Consider the following 22,733-nt stretch of genomic DNA (forward strand, 5'->3'; position numbering starts at 1 on the left):
TATTGAAGATTCAACACCAGTGGTGATTTTCTAAATGCCTTTCAACCCTTAGGTACCTAAATCCAACCTTTGTTTCAGTAATAATTATATTCCTGAAAATGTTAATAGATGTTAAGATGGTCAGAAAATACTCTGTTTTCATATTAAAATGAATTAAGGTTTAGGCTCAAATAATTACACAGTTTTTTCCTCTATATAAATCTCTGGGAAGATATCTGAAATTTGTGTGGGTTTGAGACAATTTTTTTTATTGAGTAGACTCCCCTTAACATGACAGGCAGTTTGTCTGGATCAACCAAGAAGCACTGTGGGCTGCTGTGAGCACAGGCAAAGTTAGTGCAATTAATGGAGGGAAAACACCAACATGTACCATAATTAAGATTTTGCTTAAGGTACTTGGGAAATTAAACCGAGGTACAGAATAACTTTTGAGGCAGCTGGTTCCTTTTCTAGAACAAGGACATGAGTCCCTGTCTTAAGAGACTTCCTGGCTAAGAAGACCTCCTAACTCTTTGGCGCTTCTCCTCCCAGGAGTTGGGCTCCTTATTCTGTCCCCGCAGGTAGCATCACTCAGAGAGGGAATTTGCAAGAGGGGGATGGATCAATTCTGGGAGCCACATCAACCTGGAAGAACAGGAGAACCAACCTGAACCAAGAGAAATTTGCAGAATGGATAATTACAAAGGATTCTGGCCCAGTAAAAACCACTTATATGTTTTCCCATAAATTTAAAAAAAAAGATCCTTTCTCTTTATGAAGAGTACATGCTGCATGTTTATTTCAATAATTTGCATTAAGAAAATATTGACTATCGTATGCCCTTTACAAATGCTGTAGCAAAAGATTCCATTTTAATGTTGACCACGAAGCCGTTTCGAGGTCTCTTAGGCTTCTTAACACTGGATTCTCCCTCTCGTTGCCTTTATCTTTAAAGAGCTTCTTTGAGGGATTTTTGGCTTTCTCAGGAAAGAATATCACTGAAATGGAAGGCCTGGGATATAATTCAAATCATCCTAATCAGATTTCTCAACCCTTGATCTAATCAGCAAGCTGTTTGGCTTAGCTTCTTGGTTAAGTTCATTCATTAACTCAGAAAGCATTTATTGAATATATGCTGTGTCTACCCCAGGCTAGAACATAATAAGATTAGTAGATGAATTGAGCCCTGTCCTTTAGGAGTTTATAGTCTTATTGAATGAAGTGAAGGAAATAATAGAATGCTATTTAAAATGTATGATGGTTTTTGTACTTTAAATATGTTCACGGTTTTTCATGGCAGGTAATTGACATCAACTGTGACTTTGTGTGCCTGAAACTGCATTTTAGAACACTTTGGTTTTGTATCTGTTTCACCATTAATATCACACTTCTCCTTTTCAAAGACTCTTTTGCCATTATAGTCATCACCTGACAAAATATTCTTGTAAAGTTAATAGAAAGAATTATTGACATTTCATGGTTTTACTTACTATGGGTTTGGGAGGATTCTGAGCAGGAGGAAAGAATGAAAATTGAAACTCCATTGAGTTTTTTTTTTTAATTGTAGTAAACTGCAGCATAAACCCCCTCAACACACATCAAATTCTGTCAGATTCTTAAATGTCATCTTTTGCAACCAAGATGAATCCAAATAGAAAAATCACTTATACTAATGTTATCTGAGGTCTGAGAAATAATGAAATTGCTTTCTTATTTTGGAACAAAGTATGTATACATGTATGAACTATTGGGAAAAAAGGCTTTTTCTCCCATGGTTATTTGGAAGAATGGGAAGCTATAATCAGAAGTTACCTCCCACCCCCTTTATTACCTCTATATATTTTTCCTGTTCTCTCTCTTATGTAATATCCTTTTGTGAGGCCCATTTACAGTTACTAACTGGCAGCCACTTTGAAGTTTCTTATTTATTTCCCCCCTAATTAATGTTTTTATGTGTGGTAGATATACAATTTTCTTCTATTAATATTACAAAAAAGCCAACCTTAAATTTGCATCCACAATGGGGAATAATCAACAAAAGCCCTTAATCATTTGTATTCACAGGCTGGGTGAAAGTGTGATTTGACTGAGGTTTCATTGCTGGGCTTATCCGGGGTTAGGGCTTCCAAGGTGGCGCGGTAGTAAAGAATCTGCCTGGCAGTGCAGGAGATGTGGGTTTGATTCCTGGGTCCAGAAAACCTCCTGGAGAAGGAGATGCCAACCCATGCCAGTATTCTTGCCTGGGAAATCCCATGGATAGAGGAGCCTGGTGGTCTACAGTCCATGGGGTTGCAAAGAGTCGGACACGAGTGAGAGACATGCAGCCACGCATCCAGGGTTAAATGTTAGTTTGTCTCTTACCTTATAACCACATTGATCTTCTAGAGACATATGTATCCCTTGCATCCTAATTTTACTCTCTGAGCAATTTGCTGGCAGTCCTCATTAGCAAAAATAATCAGGTTTTGGGGGGTCCAGCTTCTGATGAGTTAAACTCATTTGTCCTCATTTGTCCTATGGTTTCCTCTGTGATAATAGAATTTTATTTCCTCTCTTCTTTCTATTTTCTGATCAAAACTCTCTGTGGCCATTCATGAAAAAATGAAGGATCTGTGTTTTTCTCATTCACTTGAAATTCAGGAATTCTTCAGCTGTCCTAAGACTTTGTGTTTAGGCACCATTTTCTTTTTTTTTTTTTTGGCCAGAACACTTAAAGTTAGATTGTGATAACTGTTAGGGAATCAAAAGTGGAGCCTGTAGATGTTGACTCCACAGAGATCTGACTTTCTTGTGATAAAAACTGTGACTGAGAATCACCATACAGGGTAAATCAGAGAAAAGTCGTAATGAAAAATGCTAAAGACAGTCTTTGAACTCAGCTGGAGGAAAAAATGCCTGGGGGAGGAAGTGAAGTCTCACCATATAAGAGTCTTCTAGTATTCTTTTCTTCTGGCTCAAGAAAATGGAATATACTTTGGAGTCAGGGGCCAAAATTGATGTTATTCCTTATTTGCCTTGATGAAAGTGAGGGAAAAAATATTGTGTCATCGGACTGTCTTCGTTAAAGGCCTACATATGTGTGATGACTGCTTTGGGAGGCTTATGTAAAGCAAGTACATTCCTTGCTGCCCAGTGGGAGCTTCTGTAGGCTGCTGGCAAGCTTGATATGATCACTTTCAATTACTGAAGCCCTGTCCAGTGTTTCTGGGACTTCCTGTGTAGGAATATAAGAGAAAGAGAGGAAAAAAGGAAGGAGAAGAAGGAGGGGGAAGGAGAAGGAGGAGGAGAAGAAGAATCTTCCAGTATTTTTTCCTTATGGCTCAACAAAATGGAGTATATAGTGGAGTGAGGGGAAGGAGGAGATGAAGAAGGATGGGTGAAGAAGGCTGGACACTGGCTGAACTCTCAGGCATACTTGATCCTTGATGACTGACTGGCTTCTTTTCTGGAGTCTGCTCAGCCTTTCCTTGGGTTTGGGGGCTGCTGTTCACCTTGCTCACCTTTACAAATGATGTGACTGGGTGGAGCTTGCAGAGGTCAGTGGACAGTACAGGGAGATCATCTGTCATTAGCAAGATTCTGCTGGGCTGTAATGGGATCCCATCTTACTGTCGTGTGTCGCCTTGCTCCTCTGTATGAGGATCTGGGCCTCCCTGGGGACTTGGTGCATCTGCAGGTCCAGTGTCAGAGGTGGCAGGTTCCTTCAGTCTTGTTCATGTCTTGTGAGACAGGCTGCAGGGAGCTATGGGGGTGTCAAGTGGGCAATGAAGTGGTTGCTGATTTCCTCCTCCTGGATAGGCCTGGGGTACTCAGTGCCTCTCACCTGCTCAAGCTACTTGTTCTATCCACCTAAATAAGGAACTGAACTGAAACGAGCTTGAATGACCAGATACTGAGTTTATATAGGAATAGCAGAGGAAGTGGGGCTTCCCTGAGTGGCTCAGTGGTAAAGAATCTGCCTGCGATAGAACAGGAGATGCAGGAGGCACGGGTTCCATCCTCGGGTCAGAAGATCCCCTGAAGAGGGGGCACAGCAACCCAGTCCAGTATTCTTGCCTGGAGAATCCCACGGACAGAGGAGCCTGGGGTGGGGGGGGGGGGAGGCTACAGTTCATAGGGTTGCAAAGAGTTGGACACAACTGAAGCGACTGAGTACACACGCACTCAGCAGAGGAAGTGCAGTGTGGGACACGCAGACTATAGCAAGCTGTGGGCAAGTCTCCTGATACTTTGGGATGCAGTGTCCTTATGGTCAAAGAGAGTAAAGCAGTGAGAGCCCAGACAGACTCTAAGCAGCAAGCTCATTGGCTTGAGGATGGGGAGAGATGCTTGGCAGATATTCTGTGTTGGAGGGATAAGCATCTGTCTCCTGGAAATCAGGCATTTACTGGAAATCAGTCTCTTAGCACTTACGTTTTGTTTGCCTGAGGGCACATGTGGGAGATTCTCCATTTCATAGTGTCTAGTTCCATTTTAGATTAAAATCCTTCCACGCTCCCGTAGAGCAGTGTGAAGCCGTTAGAGACAGAAAGAAGCACCTAGGAAGCATGTGGAAGCTCAGATTCCTGCCCTCCCCACCCCTGCCCAAAGCCCACCCCAGACTCAGAACTCAGAGCTGCAGCATCACAAGGCACCCCTTATTCTAGTTCAGGTTGTTCTCAGAGCACGCATGGACACTCCCAGAGAGGACTGCTCCTCTCCCTTCCAGGGAGCCACTTAGTTAAGCCACAGATCAGCACTCCTGTTTAAGCTCGAGACCATTGTCTGACATTTCTGATGGAGCTATTCAGAAATTGGCATTCTATTATTCATGATGGAACCACAAGCTCTCCGTGGGTGATCCCTGCTTTCTTCCTTTATCTTGCTCTCCTCATTCTCTCCACTCTGCCCTTATCTCCTCCCTCCCCTTTGCTCAGCAGTAGGCATGTTTGCTTGCTAAAGCAACTCCTTTTATGTCTTATCTTTGCCTAGGTCAGTCTTGACTTTCTCAACCTCTCGTGATTCCATCCTTCCTTTCTGACCCGAATTCTGTGATGTTCCACTCAACAAACCTAAAATCCAACCAATGTGTTTTGGAATTATCTTACCCCAGACTTTGATAAAATATTGGTCTTGCATTGTGTGATTTCCAGGATACGAATCAGTCTTTTCCTGCTTAGAACCTCAAGTCAACTGTAGACATCCTCTGCAAGGGCAAGGGAGGATGTTCTTGAGATATGTAACAGTGAACTTGGGGATGGTGACCAGCTTGGAGAGCTCTTTGCGGGGAAATGAAGGAATTTTAATCAAAGACCTCACAAACCTGCTTTACTTGCTTTTAGTCTCTGGCAGCTTTAAAATTGTCCAAGGACTGTGACCACCTCAACCTCAGGTCTTTTTCTGCAAACAGAGACCTGCATTCTGCTGTCTTCCCTGAATGTCCCTAAGGAGGCCCCCTCAATCTTCCTGTCTTTTGAGACCTGCCACCCTTGGTTCCTACCATGCACTTTAGAGATTCCAGTACATTTTCAAAGGTTTTCATACATGCAAGATTAACTCAGGCATCGTTTCTACCCCACGGGAAGTTTTCAGCTCTGTATTACATTCTGATGTTGGTTTTTGTGTTTTTTTTTTTTTTCCTTCTTGCTGCAGGAAAGCAATCTCTCGGGCAGGCCTGCAGCACTTGGCTCCTGCGCATCCCCTCAGCCTACCTGTTGCAAACGGTCCAGCGAAGGAGCCCAGAGCGACTCTGGACTGGAGCGTAGGTGTCGGCGTTTTCATGTAAACGTCATTTCACTGCATGTGTGTCTTTCTCATTCTCAAGATTCCTGTAGCTCCCGACAAGACTTGATCATTTTCAGTATTGTTCACTGACCCATCTTCGAGTATCTAAGCCCCGGCTCCATTTTCAGATTTCCAGGAACATAGCTTCTTTTATGAAGTCAAACATATTGAAGACTAGGCTTAAAACTTCAGGAATCCTTTTAAGCACTATTTGCCTGGGATTGCAGCTGTGAAATAAAAAGTACTTCTGTGCACATGCTTCATTGGTCCCTGCCTGCCAAGTTGGCGATGAATAGAGTTTACTCTTAGAGACTAAGTCGTAAAGTCCAAGTTTGATTTCCTTAGCTCAAGCTGCCTTTTTCTTTTTTGGTGCTTTTCTTTCCTTTTTCATTTTTCCTGAGAGAGGATGACCTCACTTTACATTCCAGGCACTCCATGTCCTCCTGTTTGCTATGTTTCCTCTCCTAACCCAAAGGTAATGGGTCTTATATCAGTGGGGTAGGTATATTAGCTGATTTGTTAAAAATTTATTTTATTGAAGTCTAGTTTGTTTACAATGTTGTGTTCACTTCTACTGTGGTTGTTATTGTTTAGTCACTAAGTCTTGTCTGACTCTTTGCAACCCCAAGGACTGTAGCCCTCCAGGCTCCTCTGTCAATGGGATTTCCCAGGCAAGAATACTGGAGTGGGTTGCCATTTCCCTTTCCAGGGGATCTTCCTGACCCAAGGACTGAACCTGTGTCTCCTGCATTGGCAGGTGGGATCTTTACCACTGAGCCACCGGGGAAGCCCAGTTACTACTGTGTGGCAGAGTGACTCAGTTATACATATGTGTATATTCTCTTTCATGTTCTTTCCCGTTACAGTTTTTCACGGGATATTGAATATAGTTCCCTGTGCCCTACAGTAGAACCTTGTTGTTTATCTATTCTTTTATATAATAGTTTGCATCTGCTGTATATTAACTGATTTTAATGTTTTATCTAAGAGACATCTATAAAAACTGTTAAATTGAAGATTGCAGTGTGAGTTTCTTAAGTCAATTAGAATACATTTGTTGAGAGTCTTCGGTGAGTCAAGTTCTTGGTTGAAGCCATGTCTAACTATGGACTGAAAGGCCTGTCCCTTCCTAAAGGAATGTAAGAAGTGATATGAAGCTAGAGGAGGCTGCTCTGAGATTATTCCAGTCTGGTCCTGATGAATCTTGTCTAGCCTTTCTGGTTGAGTTGAACAGAGGGAATAATCCATGTTCTCTTCCTCCCATAAGAAAGACCATGGCAGGGTGCCAGAGAGGAGATGACTTTGTAAACTAAATTTTGTTTTTGGCACATATGCCATAACTTAATATCATTTAATACTGTAATATTTCTCCCTCTTCCCCAAGAACACACTTACTAACATCCTTATTTTATATTCTGGACACACACCAATGTATGTAATACATGAAGTACCTGGCAAAAGACTGAATCTAATTGAAATGAAACTTTCTTCCTTGATGAAGTCTGCTGTATATATTAGCTGATTTTAATGTTTTATCTAAAAGACATCTACGGAAGCCATTAACTTGAAGATTGCAGTCTGAATTTAAGTCATAACTGACTGTTCAGGTCACACCTGTGTATGTTGAGTTAATATTTGGGAAGACTCTTGCCCTCCTGTAAGTTTCCCTTTATTCTAGGACAGTCATTTAATAAACTCCTAAAAGGTTAGAATGTAGAATATATTGACACCAGTGCTTACATGATTTAAAAGAATTAAATACATAAACAAACATAAGTTAGATTTAAAAAGGGATATATATGGACCAATGATGAGGATGTGCTAAGAATCAGGGACCCAAAAATGTTAGTTTATTATCCATGATGTTCTAGATCCTCTGATCCAAACTCATAGGATTCTATTTGAGGTGCAAGATTCTAATGAGAGAGAGTTTCCATCATTTAGATAGAAACACCCATTAAATCAGGCTTCCCAGGTGGCTCATTGGTAAAGAATCTGCCTTCAGTGCAGGAGACGTGGATTCGATCCTTGGATCAGGAAGATGCCCTGGAATCAGAAACGGCACCCCACTCCAGTATTCCTGCCTGGAGAATCCCACGGACAGAGGAGCCTGGTGGGCTACAGTCCTTGGGGTTGCAAAAGTGTCAGACACGACTGAGTGTGCACACACGCATCCATTAAATCATTTCTCTGCCCCTCGTGTGACATTAGTCAAGTCACTTGATTTCTTTCAGCTGCAGTGTCCTCATCTATAGATGGGAACAATGGTGACCTCTCCCTCTCCCCCCCTCTCCCAGGGGGACTTCAAGGCTGTTGTTAAGATCAAATGGGGCTGTGAGTGTAAAAGTCCTTGTAAACTGTAGAGCCGGTAGGTTTATTTATTCAGAAGTTAAGTCACTGATGAATTCATTGATCTATTACCATTTGTGGGGTAACTGCTTTGTTCTGGAACCTGCTTGGTTCCTTGGGATTCTGGGTGAGGAATATGGTTTCTGCTTTTAAGAAGCTTAGAATGCAGAAAAGACATTGACACTAAAATGTGGGCAGTGACACCAAGCATGCTGCTGCTGCTGCCAAGTCGCTTCAGTCGTGTCCGACTCTGTGCGACCCCACAGACGGCAGCCCACCAGGCTGCCCCATCCCTGGGATTCTCCAGGAAAGAACACTGGAGTGGGTTGCCATTTCCTTCTCCAATGCATGAAAGTGAAAAGTGAGAGTGAAGTCGCTCAGTTGAGTCCGACTCTTAGTGGCCCCATGGACTGCAGCCTACCAGGCTCCTCCGTCCATGGGATTTTCCAGGCAAGAGTACTGGAGTGGGGTGCCATTGCCTTCTCCGTGACACCAAGCATGGTGGGGTTCAAAGAGTGCCACAGGGGTGTGAGGAAGGACACTCCATCCCTGTTTGATGTTGGAAAGAGTTACCAGAAAAATGCTTTTAGAAAAAATGTCCTTCCTGAACCAAAGCTTGACTAGGAGGTGTTATTTTCCAGATTACTGTAAAGAGCTCTATGGTCTAATATTTCATCAAAATGGTATTTTTGGCTGGTGGTGGGAGGCTGCAGTGCACGGTTCAGAAAGAGTGAGTAGGAAGTAAGGCTGCTGATGTGTAGCTGATCCTTCATCTCTCAGCCCCTTCAGTTGCGGTCACTTCATCTTGGTGGCCTGATGAATTGTCACGGTGACAGGAAACACTCTGGGGATGTTTAACAGTAGAGGGAAAATTGAAAGCCTTCTCTGAAGACATTCTTATCTCAGGGCTTATTTAGAGATCTTATATGGAAGGAGTTACAAGATGTGACTCTGAAAAACCCCATAATTGTGGGCTAATATTGCTGAAGCCAGACAGCAACCAACCCTACACGTTCTTATTACAGTTATCAAAAAGGTTTTTCTCGGAAGAGAGGAAGAAGCAGATTGTTAAAAACATTTAAATGCCTTTTTTTTTTTTTTTTGCTGAGACTTGCCCTTGCTTCCCAATTTTTGCTTTTACTAACTGAATTGCTTCACACCAGCTTCATTTATGCCACTTTGCTTTGCCTGCTTGTGCAGAAAGCTAAACCAGGATTTTCTTTGTTCTAAACTTTAAAGTATGAAAGTAGCCCTCCTAGTCTTGACCTCCCACCATTGCCTGTATTCCACCTCCTCGTCTGCTTCCCTGCAAAAAAGCAGTGTAACCACCTCTCTCCTGTCAGCTCCCTCTTCTGAACTAAATGCATTAAAATGATCATTGTATTGTTACTGATTGTTAAGTGCTGATTTGGGTTGGAGCCTCTCATTAAGAGTTTCTCAAATGAGAAGAGTGGCAAAAATTTCAAAATAAAGGTAAAAAAGGAGGAACTTCAATTTCTTGTCTTGGATGAGATAAGAGTCCCCAGTAGAGCTGAGGATGCTTCCAGCTTAACAGGGGTGGAGCAGGGCTGTGGAAGTTCACTTTGCTTTGCATTCAACCCCCTTGATTCATACATTGAGATTCTCTTTGCCTCAGAGGGTCAGAGGTGGAAAGTCATCTCAAAAACCTGTAGTACGATGACCCCTAACTTACGTTACCTCCCCTCTCCTCCTTTCACCAGTGAGAAAACAGATGCAAAAGCTGCCCATGCTGCATCTGAAGTTGAAGACAAATCAAGGTGAACCTGGAATTTCAATCTTAGTCCCAAGTTTATGCTTACTGCAGAAATCTCAGCGGGCCCCGTTCTGACTGTGTGCGTGCGTGCTCAGTTGCCGCAGTCACGTATGAGTCTTTGTGACCCTGTGGACCCTAGCCTGCCAGGCTCCTCTGTCCGTAGGATTCTCCAGGCAAGAATACCGGAGTGGGTTGCCATTCCCTTCTCCAGGGGATCTTCCTGACCCAGGGACTGAACCTGAGACTCCTGCATTGCACCTGGAAAGTCCTGTTCTGACTCTAGTGTGTACCAAAGACTTCAGAAGAGGCACGGTTGTTTCCTAAACATCCTCTTGCAAAGAGCTTTGAGGAGTGGCCTGCTTGTGGAGTGCCTGAGACCCAGGTGAGATTAGACTATAGGCCGCCCTGCATTTGGCCAGAAAAATCTTGTTGCGGGAGTCAGTTTTTATGCTTTGGGTGCGTGAACTTAATAATTTCCTTGAAGTGTTCCATTTTCATATTCCCATTTCCCTACTTAGTGATGCATACTATCTCTTATTTTTAGTCTGTTCCTCGAAGTCCAGAAACTTCTCTTCCTCTGTGATTCACTCAGATATTTTATTTTGACTTATGAGATTCTCTGCCCCACACAGGGTCATTTCCTTGATGACTCTTTGCCAATCTTTGGGCCTGCCACCTGCACACAGGCCCTCCTCTCCATTCATGTCAGGGATGGAAGCCTTAATGATGGGGAACAGACAGATCCAGCCTCAGCACGGGGCTGGGGTCTTCTACTGACTACAGTGGACAGTCGGCTTCACCTGAGGTGAATGTGGCTCTTTTCTACAAAGACTTGACTCCTGCTCTCTGCCAGGCTGTGCTCATTTGTTTGGTTGAATTAGTTCTGTTTATTTTATTTACTTTCTGTTTTGATTCCACATAAAATCTCTACCAATAGGGCATTGTCTTAGAGCCAAATTTGTGTTTTGGGTTGACTTATTCTAGGTCATAGTTCGATTTGAGGCACTTTGAAGGGAGGAGCAGTGTTTTCTGCTAAAAGCAGAAATATGTATCTTCTTCACAGTGGACTGCACAGCATCATTGGCCTAGTGACTGTCTGGTGGATGTCAGGGATGAATTGATTACAGCTTTTCTGTTCAGTCAGCAAGAAAGGGACACATCTCTGGGAGCCGATGGGCACTCAGATGATCTCCAGTTCCAGAAGGGCACTGAAAGACACAAGTCAAAAGCCTGTTTGAAACGTCAATGAGTTTATGCTATTGAGTTCCAAGTAACTCTTTTAAAATTACCTTCTTAATCCAGTACATTGTGTTAAGACTTAAAGCTTGCACAGTTTTTGATCTTCCCATTCACCCCAGTGGCATCCTCTCTCCCCTTTCATGGTGAGAACCTACAGGGCTGCTCCCTTTGACACCATGCCATGAACATCAGCCAAGCCAGTTTTGGGGAAAACAGGCTAGATTGCTAGAAAGGAAGGGAGTAATGCTCTAAAAGGGAAAAATAGTCCCATCTCCTGGGCTGGAATCCAAGCTTCCAGTTTAGGGGGGGGAGTCAATCCACTTTGAAGTAAGTCTATTGCATAGATAATGCATATCTTCTCTCAAATGTCACATGCCTCTTGTGGGATGGAGACTTATTTTGGACATGGAGATTTCTTCCTTGTTTTTATGCTTAAAGCTGAAAACATAGGATGTGGGTCTTCACTCTGTCTCCTCTATTCTGTAATTTGCTTTTGCCCATTACACTGCCTAAAACAGTTCTCCAACCAATGGTGAAAAACCCACCAAAATCTTTCTTTAAAAAAACTATATTGGTTTTCAATCTGGCATCCTTGATTTCTGTTCATTTTCTCTTTTCTCATTGGCAAATTTCCTCCAATGCTGAGGGCTGTGGAAAACAGAGCCTCAATGCAAACAAACCCAGACTTTATATCCCGACCACCTTTCCTGTCCTCTGGATGCTGATAGTTGAAAAAGAGTTCTTTTAGGCAGGTAGAACATGGAACAGTGGGTACACTCACCTCACAGTTTGGTTCAGAGATAAGATTAGGGAAACAGAGTCTTCACGTGGGATTGGTTAAACTGGGTTATGAAACTAGGTCATTTTATCTTTGGAAACCTTGAATGGAAAGGTAGGAAGAGGCAGGTGTATGTGTGTGTGTGTGTGTGTGTGTGTGTGTGTGTATACCCATATGTACATGCGCATGCTCTCATTTTAGCCTTGTTTACAGTGGGAGGTCCTCACAGACCTGTGCCTTCTTTACAAGCTCCAGGCCTTTGCTCTTTAACTTCAGGCTTGGGTGTCATCACCCATAGTGACACAACCTGATATCTTTCTTCACTTCCATCCCTCTTTTGAAAAACATTGTCAGATTAATCAAGATATCAGATTGCTGAGCCAAGCAGGAGGAGCTAACCATCTATGAATTAGTGAAGGTCCTGGCTGTGACCAGTCATCTTAATAGTGGACAGATCTAGCGTGATTCAGGCACCCTCACTAGTCTTTTATTTTCTAAAATTATGAGAATTTTAAATGATATCACATTGGCTGCTGGGAGAAATCATAGAATCGTACAGCTTCACATCTCACTGAGAAGTAACTAGGTCTAATCTTTTGCCTCTTAGTAAGTGATTATATGGAGAAGGCGATGGCACCCCACTCCAGTACTCTTGCCTGGAAAATCCCATGGACGGAGGAGCCTGGTAGGCTGCAGTCCGTGGGGCCACTAAAAGTCAGACACGACTGAGCGACTTCACTTTCACTTTTCACTTTCCTGCATTGGAGAAGGAAATGGCAACCCACTCCAGTGTTCTTGCCTGGAGAATCCCAGGGACGGGGGAGCCTGGTGGGCTGCTGTCTATGGGGTCACACAGAGTTGGACACGACTGAAGTGACGTAGCAGCAGCAGCAGCAGCAGCAAGTGATTATAAACTAATAAAGGTGAGCAGAAGAAATATATGTGAGCCGTAAAGTAAGCCTCATTTTATAGTGGCCACATTAAAAAGCAAAAAAACATAGGTAAAATTAATTCTGTTTTCTAAAAAAAATTTTAAGGACAGAGCTAGCTTTTAAAAAATTAATTAAATTTGGCTGCACCAGGTTTTAACTTTGGCATGTAGGGTCTTTGGTTGTGGCATGCAAACTTTAGTTGTGGTGTGTGGGATTTAGTTCCTTGACCGGGGATCAAACCTGGACCCCCTGCATTGAGGGTACAGAGTCTTAGCCACCGGACCATCAGACAGAAAGACAGAACATTGTGCTCAGTCATAGCTGACTCTTTGTGACCCTGTGAACCATAGCCTGCCAGGCTCCTCTGTCCATGGGATCTTTTCAGGAAAAAATACTGGAATGGGTTGTGATTTCCTTCTCCAGGGGATCTTCCTGACCCAGCGATCAAACCTGGGTCTCCTGTATTGCAGGCAGTATCCTACATTGCAGATGGATTCTTTACCAACTGAGTCACCAGGGAAGCCCCTAAAAGTAATTTTAGTATTATATTTTATTTGCCCAAATATATGAAAAATATTACTATTTCAACATGTACTTGATATAAAAATGATCAATGAGAGAATTCACTTTTTACAGAAAGTCAGTCTTCAAAGTCTGCTATTTATTTCACTTTACACTGACAGCACATCTCAATTAGTGCCTGTCTCATTTCCAATGTTGAATCACCATTTGCTTATTGGACAGCACAGATCTAAACCATCCAAGACAGATTTTACCCATGATTACCTTAAAGAATTTTAGGGGGAGGCAGTCCAGATTTTTTCCATTTCTGAATTTGTAAGGATATTTATCGGAAAAGGCAATGGTGCCCCTCCAGTACTCTTGCCTGGAAAATCCCATGGACGGAGGAGCCTGGTGGGCTGCAGTCCATGGGGTCACGAAGAGTCGGACACGACTGAGCGACTTCACTTTCACTTTTCACTTTCATGCATTGGAGAAGGAAATGGCAACCCACTCCAGTGTTCTTGCCTGGAGAATCCCAGGGACGGGGGAGCCTGGTGGGCTGCTGTCTGTGGGGTCGCACAGAGTCGTACACGACTGAAGCGACTTAGCAGCAGCAGCAAGGATATTTATATTTGATACATATTTATAATTTTCTTATTGTTTTAGAACTTTTTTTTTTATAGCCAGTAAATGTCTTCATTTTGTGTGGATTGTTTGCTTCTGGTGTTAGTATATCCTATTTGGGTCATTCATTCACAACTTGCATCTTTTTACCTGTAGCTAATTACTACTAAGAGTTCAGGTAGAACTTCAGGGCAAGGAATCATATCTATATTTACATAGGTGGGTCTCTACTCTTAGGTAACTGGATCTATCCATAGACAGGTTGATCTATATAAATCTATGTATATCTCTAGAGATACTCTGTATTTCTATAGATACATTGTTTTAACACTACTACAGAAGATATGCTATCTTCATGTAGAAATAGAGCTATTGTTTCTGTCTGGCACAGATGGGTACTCTGAGTTGTATAGCGTTTGAGATGGAATTTCAAGATGCATGTGTAGAGAAGAGAAAGAGGTACCTGGGTGTGGAGAATGGGGTAAATAAAAAACATGACACAGAAAAGGAAAATATGACTATGTTGAGATACATAGCCTCATACATTCTATGAAACTGTGTATGAAGGTGAATAAGGAAGACAGACTGGTACCATTAATGGAAGGTCTAGTATGTGGGATTAAGTTTGGAGTTTGTTTTATAAATAATAGAGAATTTTTTTAGCATCCTGAGCAAGAGAGAGTCATAATCACAGCTGTGTTTTTAGGAAGTTAATTTTATAGCAGTGTAAAATATCAGAGAGGAGATGTGGATGGACCTAGAAACTGTCATACAAGTGAAGTAAATCAGAAAGTGAAAAACAAATACTGTATATTAATGCATATATGTGGAATCCAGAAAAATGGTACTGAGGAACCTATTTGCAGGGCAGAAATGGAGACAGACGTACAAATGTATGAATGCCAAGGGTGGGGGGAAGGAAGGTGTGGGGTGAATTGGGAGGTTGGAATTGACATATATACACTACTGTGTATAAAGTAGATAACTAAAGAATCCATCTGCCAATGCAGGAGACACGGGTTCCATCCCTGGGTTGGAAGATTCCCTGGAGAAGGAAATGACAACCCACTCCAGTATTATTGCCTGAGAAATCCCATGGGCAGAGGAGCCTGCTGGGTTACAATCCATGGGGTTGCAAAAGAGTCAGACATGGCTTAGCAACTAAACAACAGCAACAATGAGAAGCTACTCTATAGCACAGAGAACTCTGTTCAGTGCTCTGCGGTGACCTACGTGGGAAGGAAATCCACCCAAGAGCAAACCAGGACTGTGCCAGGTTGGGTTGGGGGTAGGCTCTGTTCCACACAGTTATTCAGTGACCCAGACTGACAGTTACTCTTACAACTTCATCAGAAGACTTTCAAATCATTGCAAAGACCAACTTCCCACGTACCCAGTACGGGAACAGAGTATTGAGGAATGCGCATGAGAAGCTTAGCGGACCAAGTCTGAAAACAGTATACATTACTCTTGTTCATGGTTGGAACTGGGTCATGTGGCCACACTTGTTACAGGTGAGACTGGGTAGCAAACTCTAACTGTGTGTTCAGGAAGAAGAGGAAAATGAATTTGGTGAATGGCTAGCAGTCTCGACTACAAAGGCCCAGGAGAGAATCTTGGATGATACCAATATCTATGGATTAGGAAGACAGAAAAGGAAAACCCAACCACAATGATAATAGTAAGAATTGCATTGAACTTGTATTAACTTTTCATTGTGGGTAAATCATTGACTGTTACTCATTTTCACATTTAAACATCATTGTGATTTTGTGAGAGAAGTAAAATCATTATTGCAACTTCAGTGGGGAGTGAACTGAGGTCTAGCAAAGTTAGAGAGACCCTACGTCACTTTCACTTCACTTTCATGCACTGGAGAAGGAAATGGCAACCCACTCCAGTGTTCTTGCCTGGAGAATCCCAGGGACGGGGGAGCCTGGCGGGCTGCCGTCTGTGGGGTTGCACAGAGTTGGACACGACTGAAGCAACACAGCAGCAGCAGCAGCAGCAGGTCATAGAGCTAGTTGGTAGCAAGTCTACCTGACTCCAAAGCTTATGTTTACTAATATTGAAGTGGATTAAGATTTACCAGAAATGTAAGAAGAAAACAATATTTTATTTATCTACTCTATTAATGGGTGAATGCCACCCAGCTAGATACCTTTATACAGAATTCAGGAGTTCCCAAGGTCACCCTCACCTGCAGCTTCTGGAATTCAAAAGACCACACTTATGTTCAGTCATTCATTAGAAGGACTCAGAATTTACTGAGGGCTGTTTTCCTCACATTTATGACCTTTTACAGTGAAAGGAAAGTGAAAGTGTTAGTCACTTAGTCATGTCCTACTCTTTGCAACCCCATGGACTGTAGTTTGCCAGGCTCCTCTGTCCATGGAATTCTCCAGACAGGAATGCTAGAGTGAGTAGCCATTCTCTTCTCCAGGGGATCATCACAACCCAGGTATCGAACCCAGATTTCCCACATTGCGGGCAGATTCTTTACCATCTGAGTCACCAAGAAATCCCAATTCAGTGAAAGGACCCAGGTTCAAATCAGCCTAGAGAAGAGGTGCATGGTGCAGAGTCCAGGAGATTCCTGTAAAGGAGCTTCCAACTGTTCTCTCCCGGTAAATTTGTGACAGAGCTAACTTCTCCCAGCAGCCATGGTGGAAATGTACGTATGGTGTATTGCCACCAAGGAAGTGCATCTGAACCTTGGTGACCAGAGTTTAATTGGGGCTTAGTCATATGGACATAACCTGCATGGTTAACCTTAGCCACTTAACCCTCTGGAGGTTGAGTTGGTATATGCCCCACCATAAGTCAGTACTATTTTAGGTCCATCTAGTCAAGGCTGTGGTTTTTCCAGTGGTCATGTATGGATGTGAGAGTCAGACTGTGAAGAAAGCTGAGCGCCTAAGAATTGATGCTTTTGAACTGTGCTGTTGGAGAAGACTCTTGAGAGTCCCTTGGACTGCAAGGAGATCCAACCAGTCCATTCTGAAGGAGATCAGCCCTGGGATTTCTTTGGAGGGAATGATGCTGAAGCTGAAACTCCAGTACTTTGGCCACCTCACGCGAAGAGTTGACTCATTGGAAAAGACTCTGATGCTGGGAGGGATTGGGGGTAGGAGGAAAAGGGGACGACAGAGGATGAGATGGCTGGATGGCATCACCGACTCAATGGACGTGAGTTTGAGTGAACTCTGGGAGTTGGTGATGGACAGGGAGGCCTGGCCTGCTGCAATTCATGGGGTTGCAAAGAGTTGGACATGACTGAGCAACTGAACTGAACTGAGTATGACCCAGGGTCCCCAGGTAAACAAAGATACCGTTATCAGGCAAGACATCCCAGGCACTTAAATTACCATCCTATAGTTGAGGGCAAAGCCCAAACCTCTCTTTGGGTAAGGTTACTTCTTTCTGATGCATTGGACAAGACAGATGTACAAGAAAAGGATGAGACAGGGAAAATATAGTCTAAGAAAGGTATGTTTCATGTTTTCCTTGCATGACTGGCCTTTTCTTGCATTCTTCTGTTTCTGTCATGATTTTGAAAGATTGTCAAGTCTCTCAGGCATCCATGTTTACTTCTCACGATGTATGACTCTGAGCTAATGGACAGGTAAAAAAGTAATTATCCTTTCTACTCCTTGGAACCTTATATAACAAGAATGTGATTCATTCATTGATTCTTAGTCTCATCTTCTCAGTTCCCTAAATTTATTTATCATCTACTGTTTGCAAGGTGCCAAGGAAATGGCAACCCACTCCAGTGTTCTTGCCTGGAGAATCCCAGGGACAGGGGAGCCTGGTGGGCTGCTGTGTATGGGGTCATGCAGAGTTGGACATGACTTAAGCGACTTAAAAAAAAGTGCTGGACATTTAATGACCATATGAAGGTTAGAATCTAGCATAAGAAGGAAACATGAATCAGATAGTCATGCCGATGAATGAATAATTGCCATCTGGGATAAATGATGGGAGATAAATATGGTTTTATGAGAGTAACTAACAAAATGACTTCGATATGAGGGTCAGTGTTGGCTTCTTTGAGAAAGTAACACTCAATTTGGTGACCAAAGGGTAAATAGAAATTAACCACATAAGTCAGAATGGAGAGGAATAAATAATTTGGATACAATAAACAATATACAGTGAAACAATTTTTAGTTAAGAAAGCATCAAATTCAGTGGACCTGGGATGAGAGGTTGCTTAGTCTGCTTGGGAAATACGAGCAGACCAGTGTGACTGCACGTCAGTGACCAAGAGGGAGAGAGATAGAAGATGAGGCAACTGGACAGGGAAAGGAAGAGACAAGTGGGGCAGGGACACCAGTCAGGGGGCTATCGCGAATATTCCAAGCTAGGGGGATGGAGGATCAGGTGGTAACAGTAGAGGCGGTGAGCATTAATCGGGTTTCATACACATTTTGAAACTAAAGTCAGTAACATTATTTCCCGAACCCAATTCCGTCAGGCTTTCTTCCTCCTCATTCCACTGTCCCTACTTTTGTCAAGATCATCAGTGACTTACCATGTTCACATGGAGAAATCCAATGGCCAGTTCTCAGTCTTCAGCTTTTGATGCAGACCTTCTAGGGGCACTTTCTTCCTGGAAACGTTACACTCTTTTTATGTTTTCCTCGTACTTCAATGGCCACTCCATCCAGGTCTCCTGTGCTGGATCTTTCCTATGTTCTCAAACTCTTAAATGTGGGAACGTTCCATGGTTCAGAAATCAGAGCTTTCCATCCACATTCAGTCCTTAGGGTTTTCCATTCAGTTCTCTTGGCTTTAGATCAGTTAACGGTTGTCTCCCAAATTATTCATACAGTACAAACCTCTTCTTTGAACTTCAGACTTATAAAAAACAGCCTTCTCAACATCTTCACTTGAAGGTCTAATAAGCATCTCAGAATTTCACATCCTCAAAACCGAACTCTTATTGCAGTGATCATTTCATAACGTATTAAAATATCAAGTGCTATATTACACACCTGAAACTAATATATTGAATGTTAATTATAACACAATTGAAAATAGAATAAAAGAAGAACCTGAACTCTTGACTTACTCCCTAAGTCTGCTTTTACTCTAGTCTTCTCCCTTAATGCTCAGTAAATGGTGTTCCCATTCTTACAACTGCAAGTATTTGCTAAAAACTTTAGATTAGTGAAAGCAGACTCTCTGGGGATGGGATGATGTCAGGTATTCATCAAAGCTCATCATGTCATTTTAATGAGCAATCAGATTTGAGAAGCAGCGTGTTTGATCCAGCACCTTTTTCTTTCCTTCTTCTCTTACAAATGTTGGGCTTTCTAATCAGGTTCCCCACTTAGGAGTGAAGCTAGTTCATCGTAGCAGTAGCAGTCCTTGCTGCGCATGGATAGTGATCAGCAAGCCCCTGAGTGCCTGTGGGGTTGGGGGGCAGTCTTTAGTGCAGGAACATACCAACTGGCCTAGCGTGAATGAAGCCTCCCAGCCCAGTGAGTTACTGATGTCTCTCACATCTCTGACTCCCAGGTCTTGCCTGCTCCTGCCCAGCTTCCTTGACCTACCAGGACTTAGTTGCTGGCCTGCCTAGATTGGTATTATCAAGGATTTTTGACCTTTCCCCCACTGTAACATGTTATACTTCACTTTTTAAAAGAGTTGGTGGGATTTCTGCTGTAATAAATATTCCTAGTATTTGCTGCTATAATTATTTGTTTAGTCTCCATGCTCATTGTTAGGCTTTACTTTACACTAACTCCGTGCCTGGGCTCCCCAGGTGGTGCGAGTGGTAGAGAAGCCGCCTGCCAATGCAGGAGACGTAAGAGATGCCGGTTCAGTCCTTGGGTTGGGAAGATGCCCTGGAGAAGGAAGCGGCAAACCCACTCCAGTATTCTTGCCTGGAGAATCCTAGAGGAGCCTGGTGGGCTACAGTCCATGGGATTGCAAAGAGTCAGATATGACTGATGAGACTTGGCACACAACCCAGTGCCTGGCACCAGGGGTGTGGAAAAATGCTTACTAAATAAATTGAAGAATAAGACAATGGAAAGAAATTCTACAGATGATTATAAGTTACAGCTGGATACTAAATTCCCAGCTGTAGAATATTTTAGTTTGTTGAGCTTGATTTATTTAGGATAACTGGCAGAGCATTGCCTTTTAATTAATTTTTTTTTTTTTTTTGCCTTGGAAGTCTCTATTTTTTTTCATTTTAAATTTAAATTTATTTTAATTAGAGGCTAATTACTTTACAATATTGTATTGGTTTTGCCATACATCAACATGAATCCACCACGGGTGTACACGTGTTCCCATTATTTCATCCATCACTACCTGAGAACTTTTAGGGTTCCAAGTGAAGTGAAGTGAAAGTTGCCCAGTCATGTCTGACTCTTTGTGACACCGTGGACCATACAGTTCATGGAATTCTCCAGGCCAGAATATTGGATTGGGGAGCCTTTCCCTTCTCCAGGGGATCTTCCCAACCCAGGGACTGAAGCCAGGTCTCCCGCATGGCGGACAGATTCTTTACCAGCAGAGCCACGAGGGAAGCCCATAGGGTTCCAAACCTACAGCTATTCTCTGTTTGCTACTGGAAGTATGAAAATATTTTTAGAAGCAGGGAAATCATTCAACTTGGAGAACTTAGAATTGGGTGAAGGCCCTATTGAACTGGTAATAGGTTCAAACTGGTAGAAATTTGTTATGCTTTGTCTATACAGTGACTTAAAGCTAACTTTTAAGAAGCTTCTGGTTTAGAAGCATAATTTACCCATTAATAACATATGTGTTTTCAAGAAGTCTTTAAAATACTTTACTACTACTATCCTCCTTAGCTAACTTGTTAAAGAGAATCAACCTTTAATAGAATTCTGGTCTCAGTTGTTGTGGACTCCTCAGTGGGCCTGGATGAATAAGGCTTTAGGTTGAATACCTTGAGGGTTTTTCCCCCTTGTTTACTATATATTTCAAAGATGACCACCGACATGGTTAAAACATCTTTGGAGCTAACATCTTCATTATGGCTCAGAATTTTTTCAAACACCTTTTTCCATTTCTAGAATGTCAGTAGGACCAACTCCAGCAGTATTATAAGGAGTAAAATGAGAAGTCTTTAGACTGCTGGGATTCACTAGTTTTCTTCCAAAAATCTAAATTTGAGATCCATTCTCCCCACTCCCCGGCCCCCACTTATGCCTGAAAAGAAAATTGAAGTCAGGTGTGTCTTTTCCCTCCAGGAAAATGCCGTGAACGGAGAGCACCTGTGGCTGGAGACCAACGTCTCGGGAGACCTGTGCTACCTGGGAGAGGAGAGCTGCCAAGTCAGATTTGCAGTGAGTGTGCGCCCGGCTCCCCTGTGGTCTGGCCTTTGTGGGGGAGCCTTGTGGGTAATTGAATCTGAAGGCAGCTGGGGTCACCTCGCCTGAATTTCCAAGGAGAGGTTTGAAAGAGCCTGTCCCTGTGAGACAGCCGACAGGGTTTATCAAATTAGCATGGCATTTAAGGGCTCATTTGAATGGTTTTAGGTGTTTTTCTTGACTCTGCAGGTGGAACCGTGGAGCAAGGTGCTACTTTGTCATGATAACCAGGGTGGGTATTTGTTCATGTCTGGGGGTGGGGTGTCTTGTGGGGAGAGGCCTGTGTGTGGAGGAAGGGTCTCTGTGGGAGGGGGCTCTCCTATGTAGGGGAGCATGTGTGGTGGAGGGCACTACTCTTGGGCAAAGCTGGAGATGAGTGCAGACCTTGGTCTAGTGGTGAGTGCAGGCTTACAAATAATTAAGACCAGTCTGCAGATGATAAAATTCTAGGAACTATTAATATATACATGAACGACAGTCAATTACATTAAGAGTATATGTGGCTTTTAAATGTTTGAATGTTAAATCCTCTTTATGTTCTGTGAAAAGAGCGTGGTTGCCAGGCAGTAAGTTGGGAGGAACTAAAATTTTAGTATTGAGAAAGTGAACTTAAAATTTTTGTGTGGTTTCAAATGATGGTTCCAAAAAGAAAGTAATGGGAAACTTAGAGTAGTAAAAAAGAGAAAGAAAAGATGTATTATTTCTTATTTGGGGGAAATTGGCATCATAATTGACCTAATAATTTTTTTCTTTTTGATTATGCTTGTTTATTATGTGAAAGAAAGATTGGGGCAAAATGTAGAACCTAGAAACTGCGAATGACTATGTTTCTGTGAATAATGAAGAAGGAAGAAATTGAGTTTCTGCCAAAGTTTCTGGAAGAATATAGACCCCAGGGACTTTTATTAGGCTGCCTGGAATCACAAAGCTGGGGAACAAAGATCTTTAAAATTACATTAGCTGTTTTGATACCTAGTTTATAGATTTTGTTTGAAAAACTTTATGAGAGTTTGGAGGACCAAGGTTTGTTTGAGTGAGGGTGGAACAGTTAAATATCAGTTAGAGACCCAGCTGTACAGGCTCTCAATCCAAAGTCAGGAAACCTGGATTTGAGTCTCAGTGTTACCACTGGCTATGTGACGTTGAGAACGCCTGACCTTTGGGTGTTGGCCACCTTCAAGGTAGAAAAATGGAGTAGGATTAAATTAATTTTGTTTCCCACTTGGATCTGTACTTTGTTGTTTGAGTTTTTTTAATGTAGTTGTAAATTCAGTTGATTTAAACATCATTTCAACTTTATGCATATGCATTTCAATTAAAGTATAATTGCATGGAATTCGATTAAATTAACCAAAACCAAGAGAAGCTCAGCTGTTTGGACTAAAATGCTATAAATGATGAATTAGCATTTGGATCTTAGTTAATTGCGTAAATAC

The 22,733-nt window shown here is 42.5% G+C and overlaps 1 protein-coding gene and 1 long non-coding RNA gene across 21 annotated transcripts in view; one reads left to right on the forward strand and one right to left on the reverse strand.

The window, feature by feature from the left end:
- Positions 1–22,733, forward strand: part of DGKI (diacylglycerol kinase iota) — a 512,936-nt gene that overhangs the window by 187,403 nt on the left and 302,800 nt on the right. For 13 of the 20 annotated variants that reach the window (XM_086395389.1, XM_086395393.1, XM_086395391.1 and 10 more), the window contains exons 2-3: positions 5,611–5,719; positions 21,178–21,273. In XM_086395389.1, coding sequence (XP_086251515.1) covers positions 5,611–5,719; positions 21,178–21,273 — 205 coding nt within the window. Of the gene's footprint in view, positions 1–5,610; positions 5,720–18,690; positions 19,534–20,754; positions 20,865–21,177; positions 21,274–21,486; positions 21,530–21,561; positions 21,694–22,149; positions 22,479–22,733 lie in introns of those variants that run through there. The other 7 variants (XM_086395400.1, XM_086395399.1, XM_086395395.1 and 4 more) reach the window with 7 other exon arrangements.
- Positions 10,750–18,618, reverse strand: LOC147373728 (uncharacterized). Its single transcript, XR_015162014.1, has 2 exons — positions 18,480–18,618; positions 10,750–11,073 (listed from the first exon to the last, which is right to left on the reverse strand). It is a non-coding gene; the product is annotated as an uncharacterized LOC147373728 (long non-coding RNA).

This window comes from Bos grunniens, chromosome 4 (assembly GCF_055505025.1).
Source record: "Bos grunniens cultivar Pamir isolate PY7600 chromosome 4, Bosgru_T2T1.0, whole genome shotgun sequence".
NCBI lineage: Eukaryota > Metazoa > Chordata > Mammalia > Artiodactyla > Bovidae > Bos > Bos grunniens.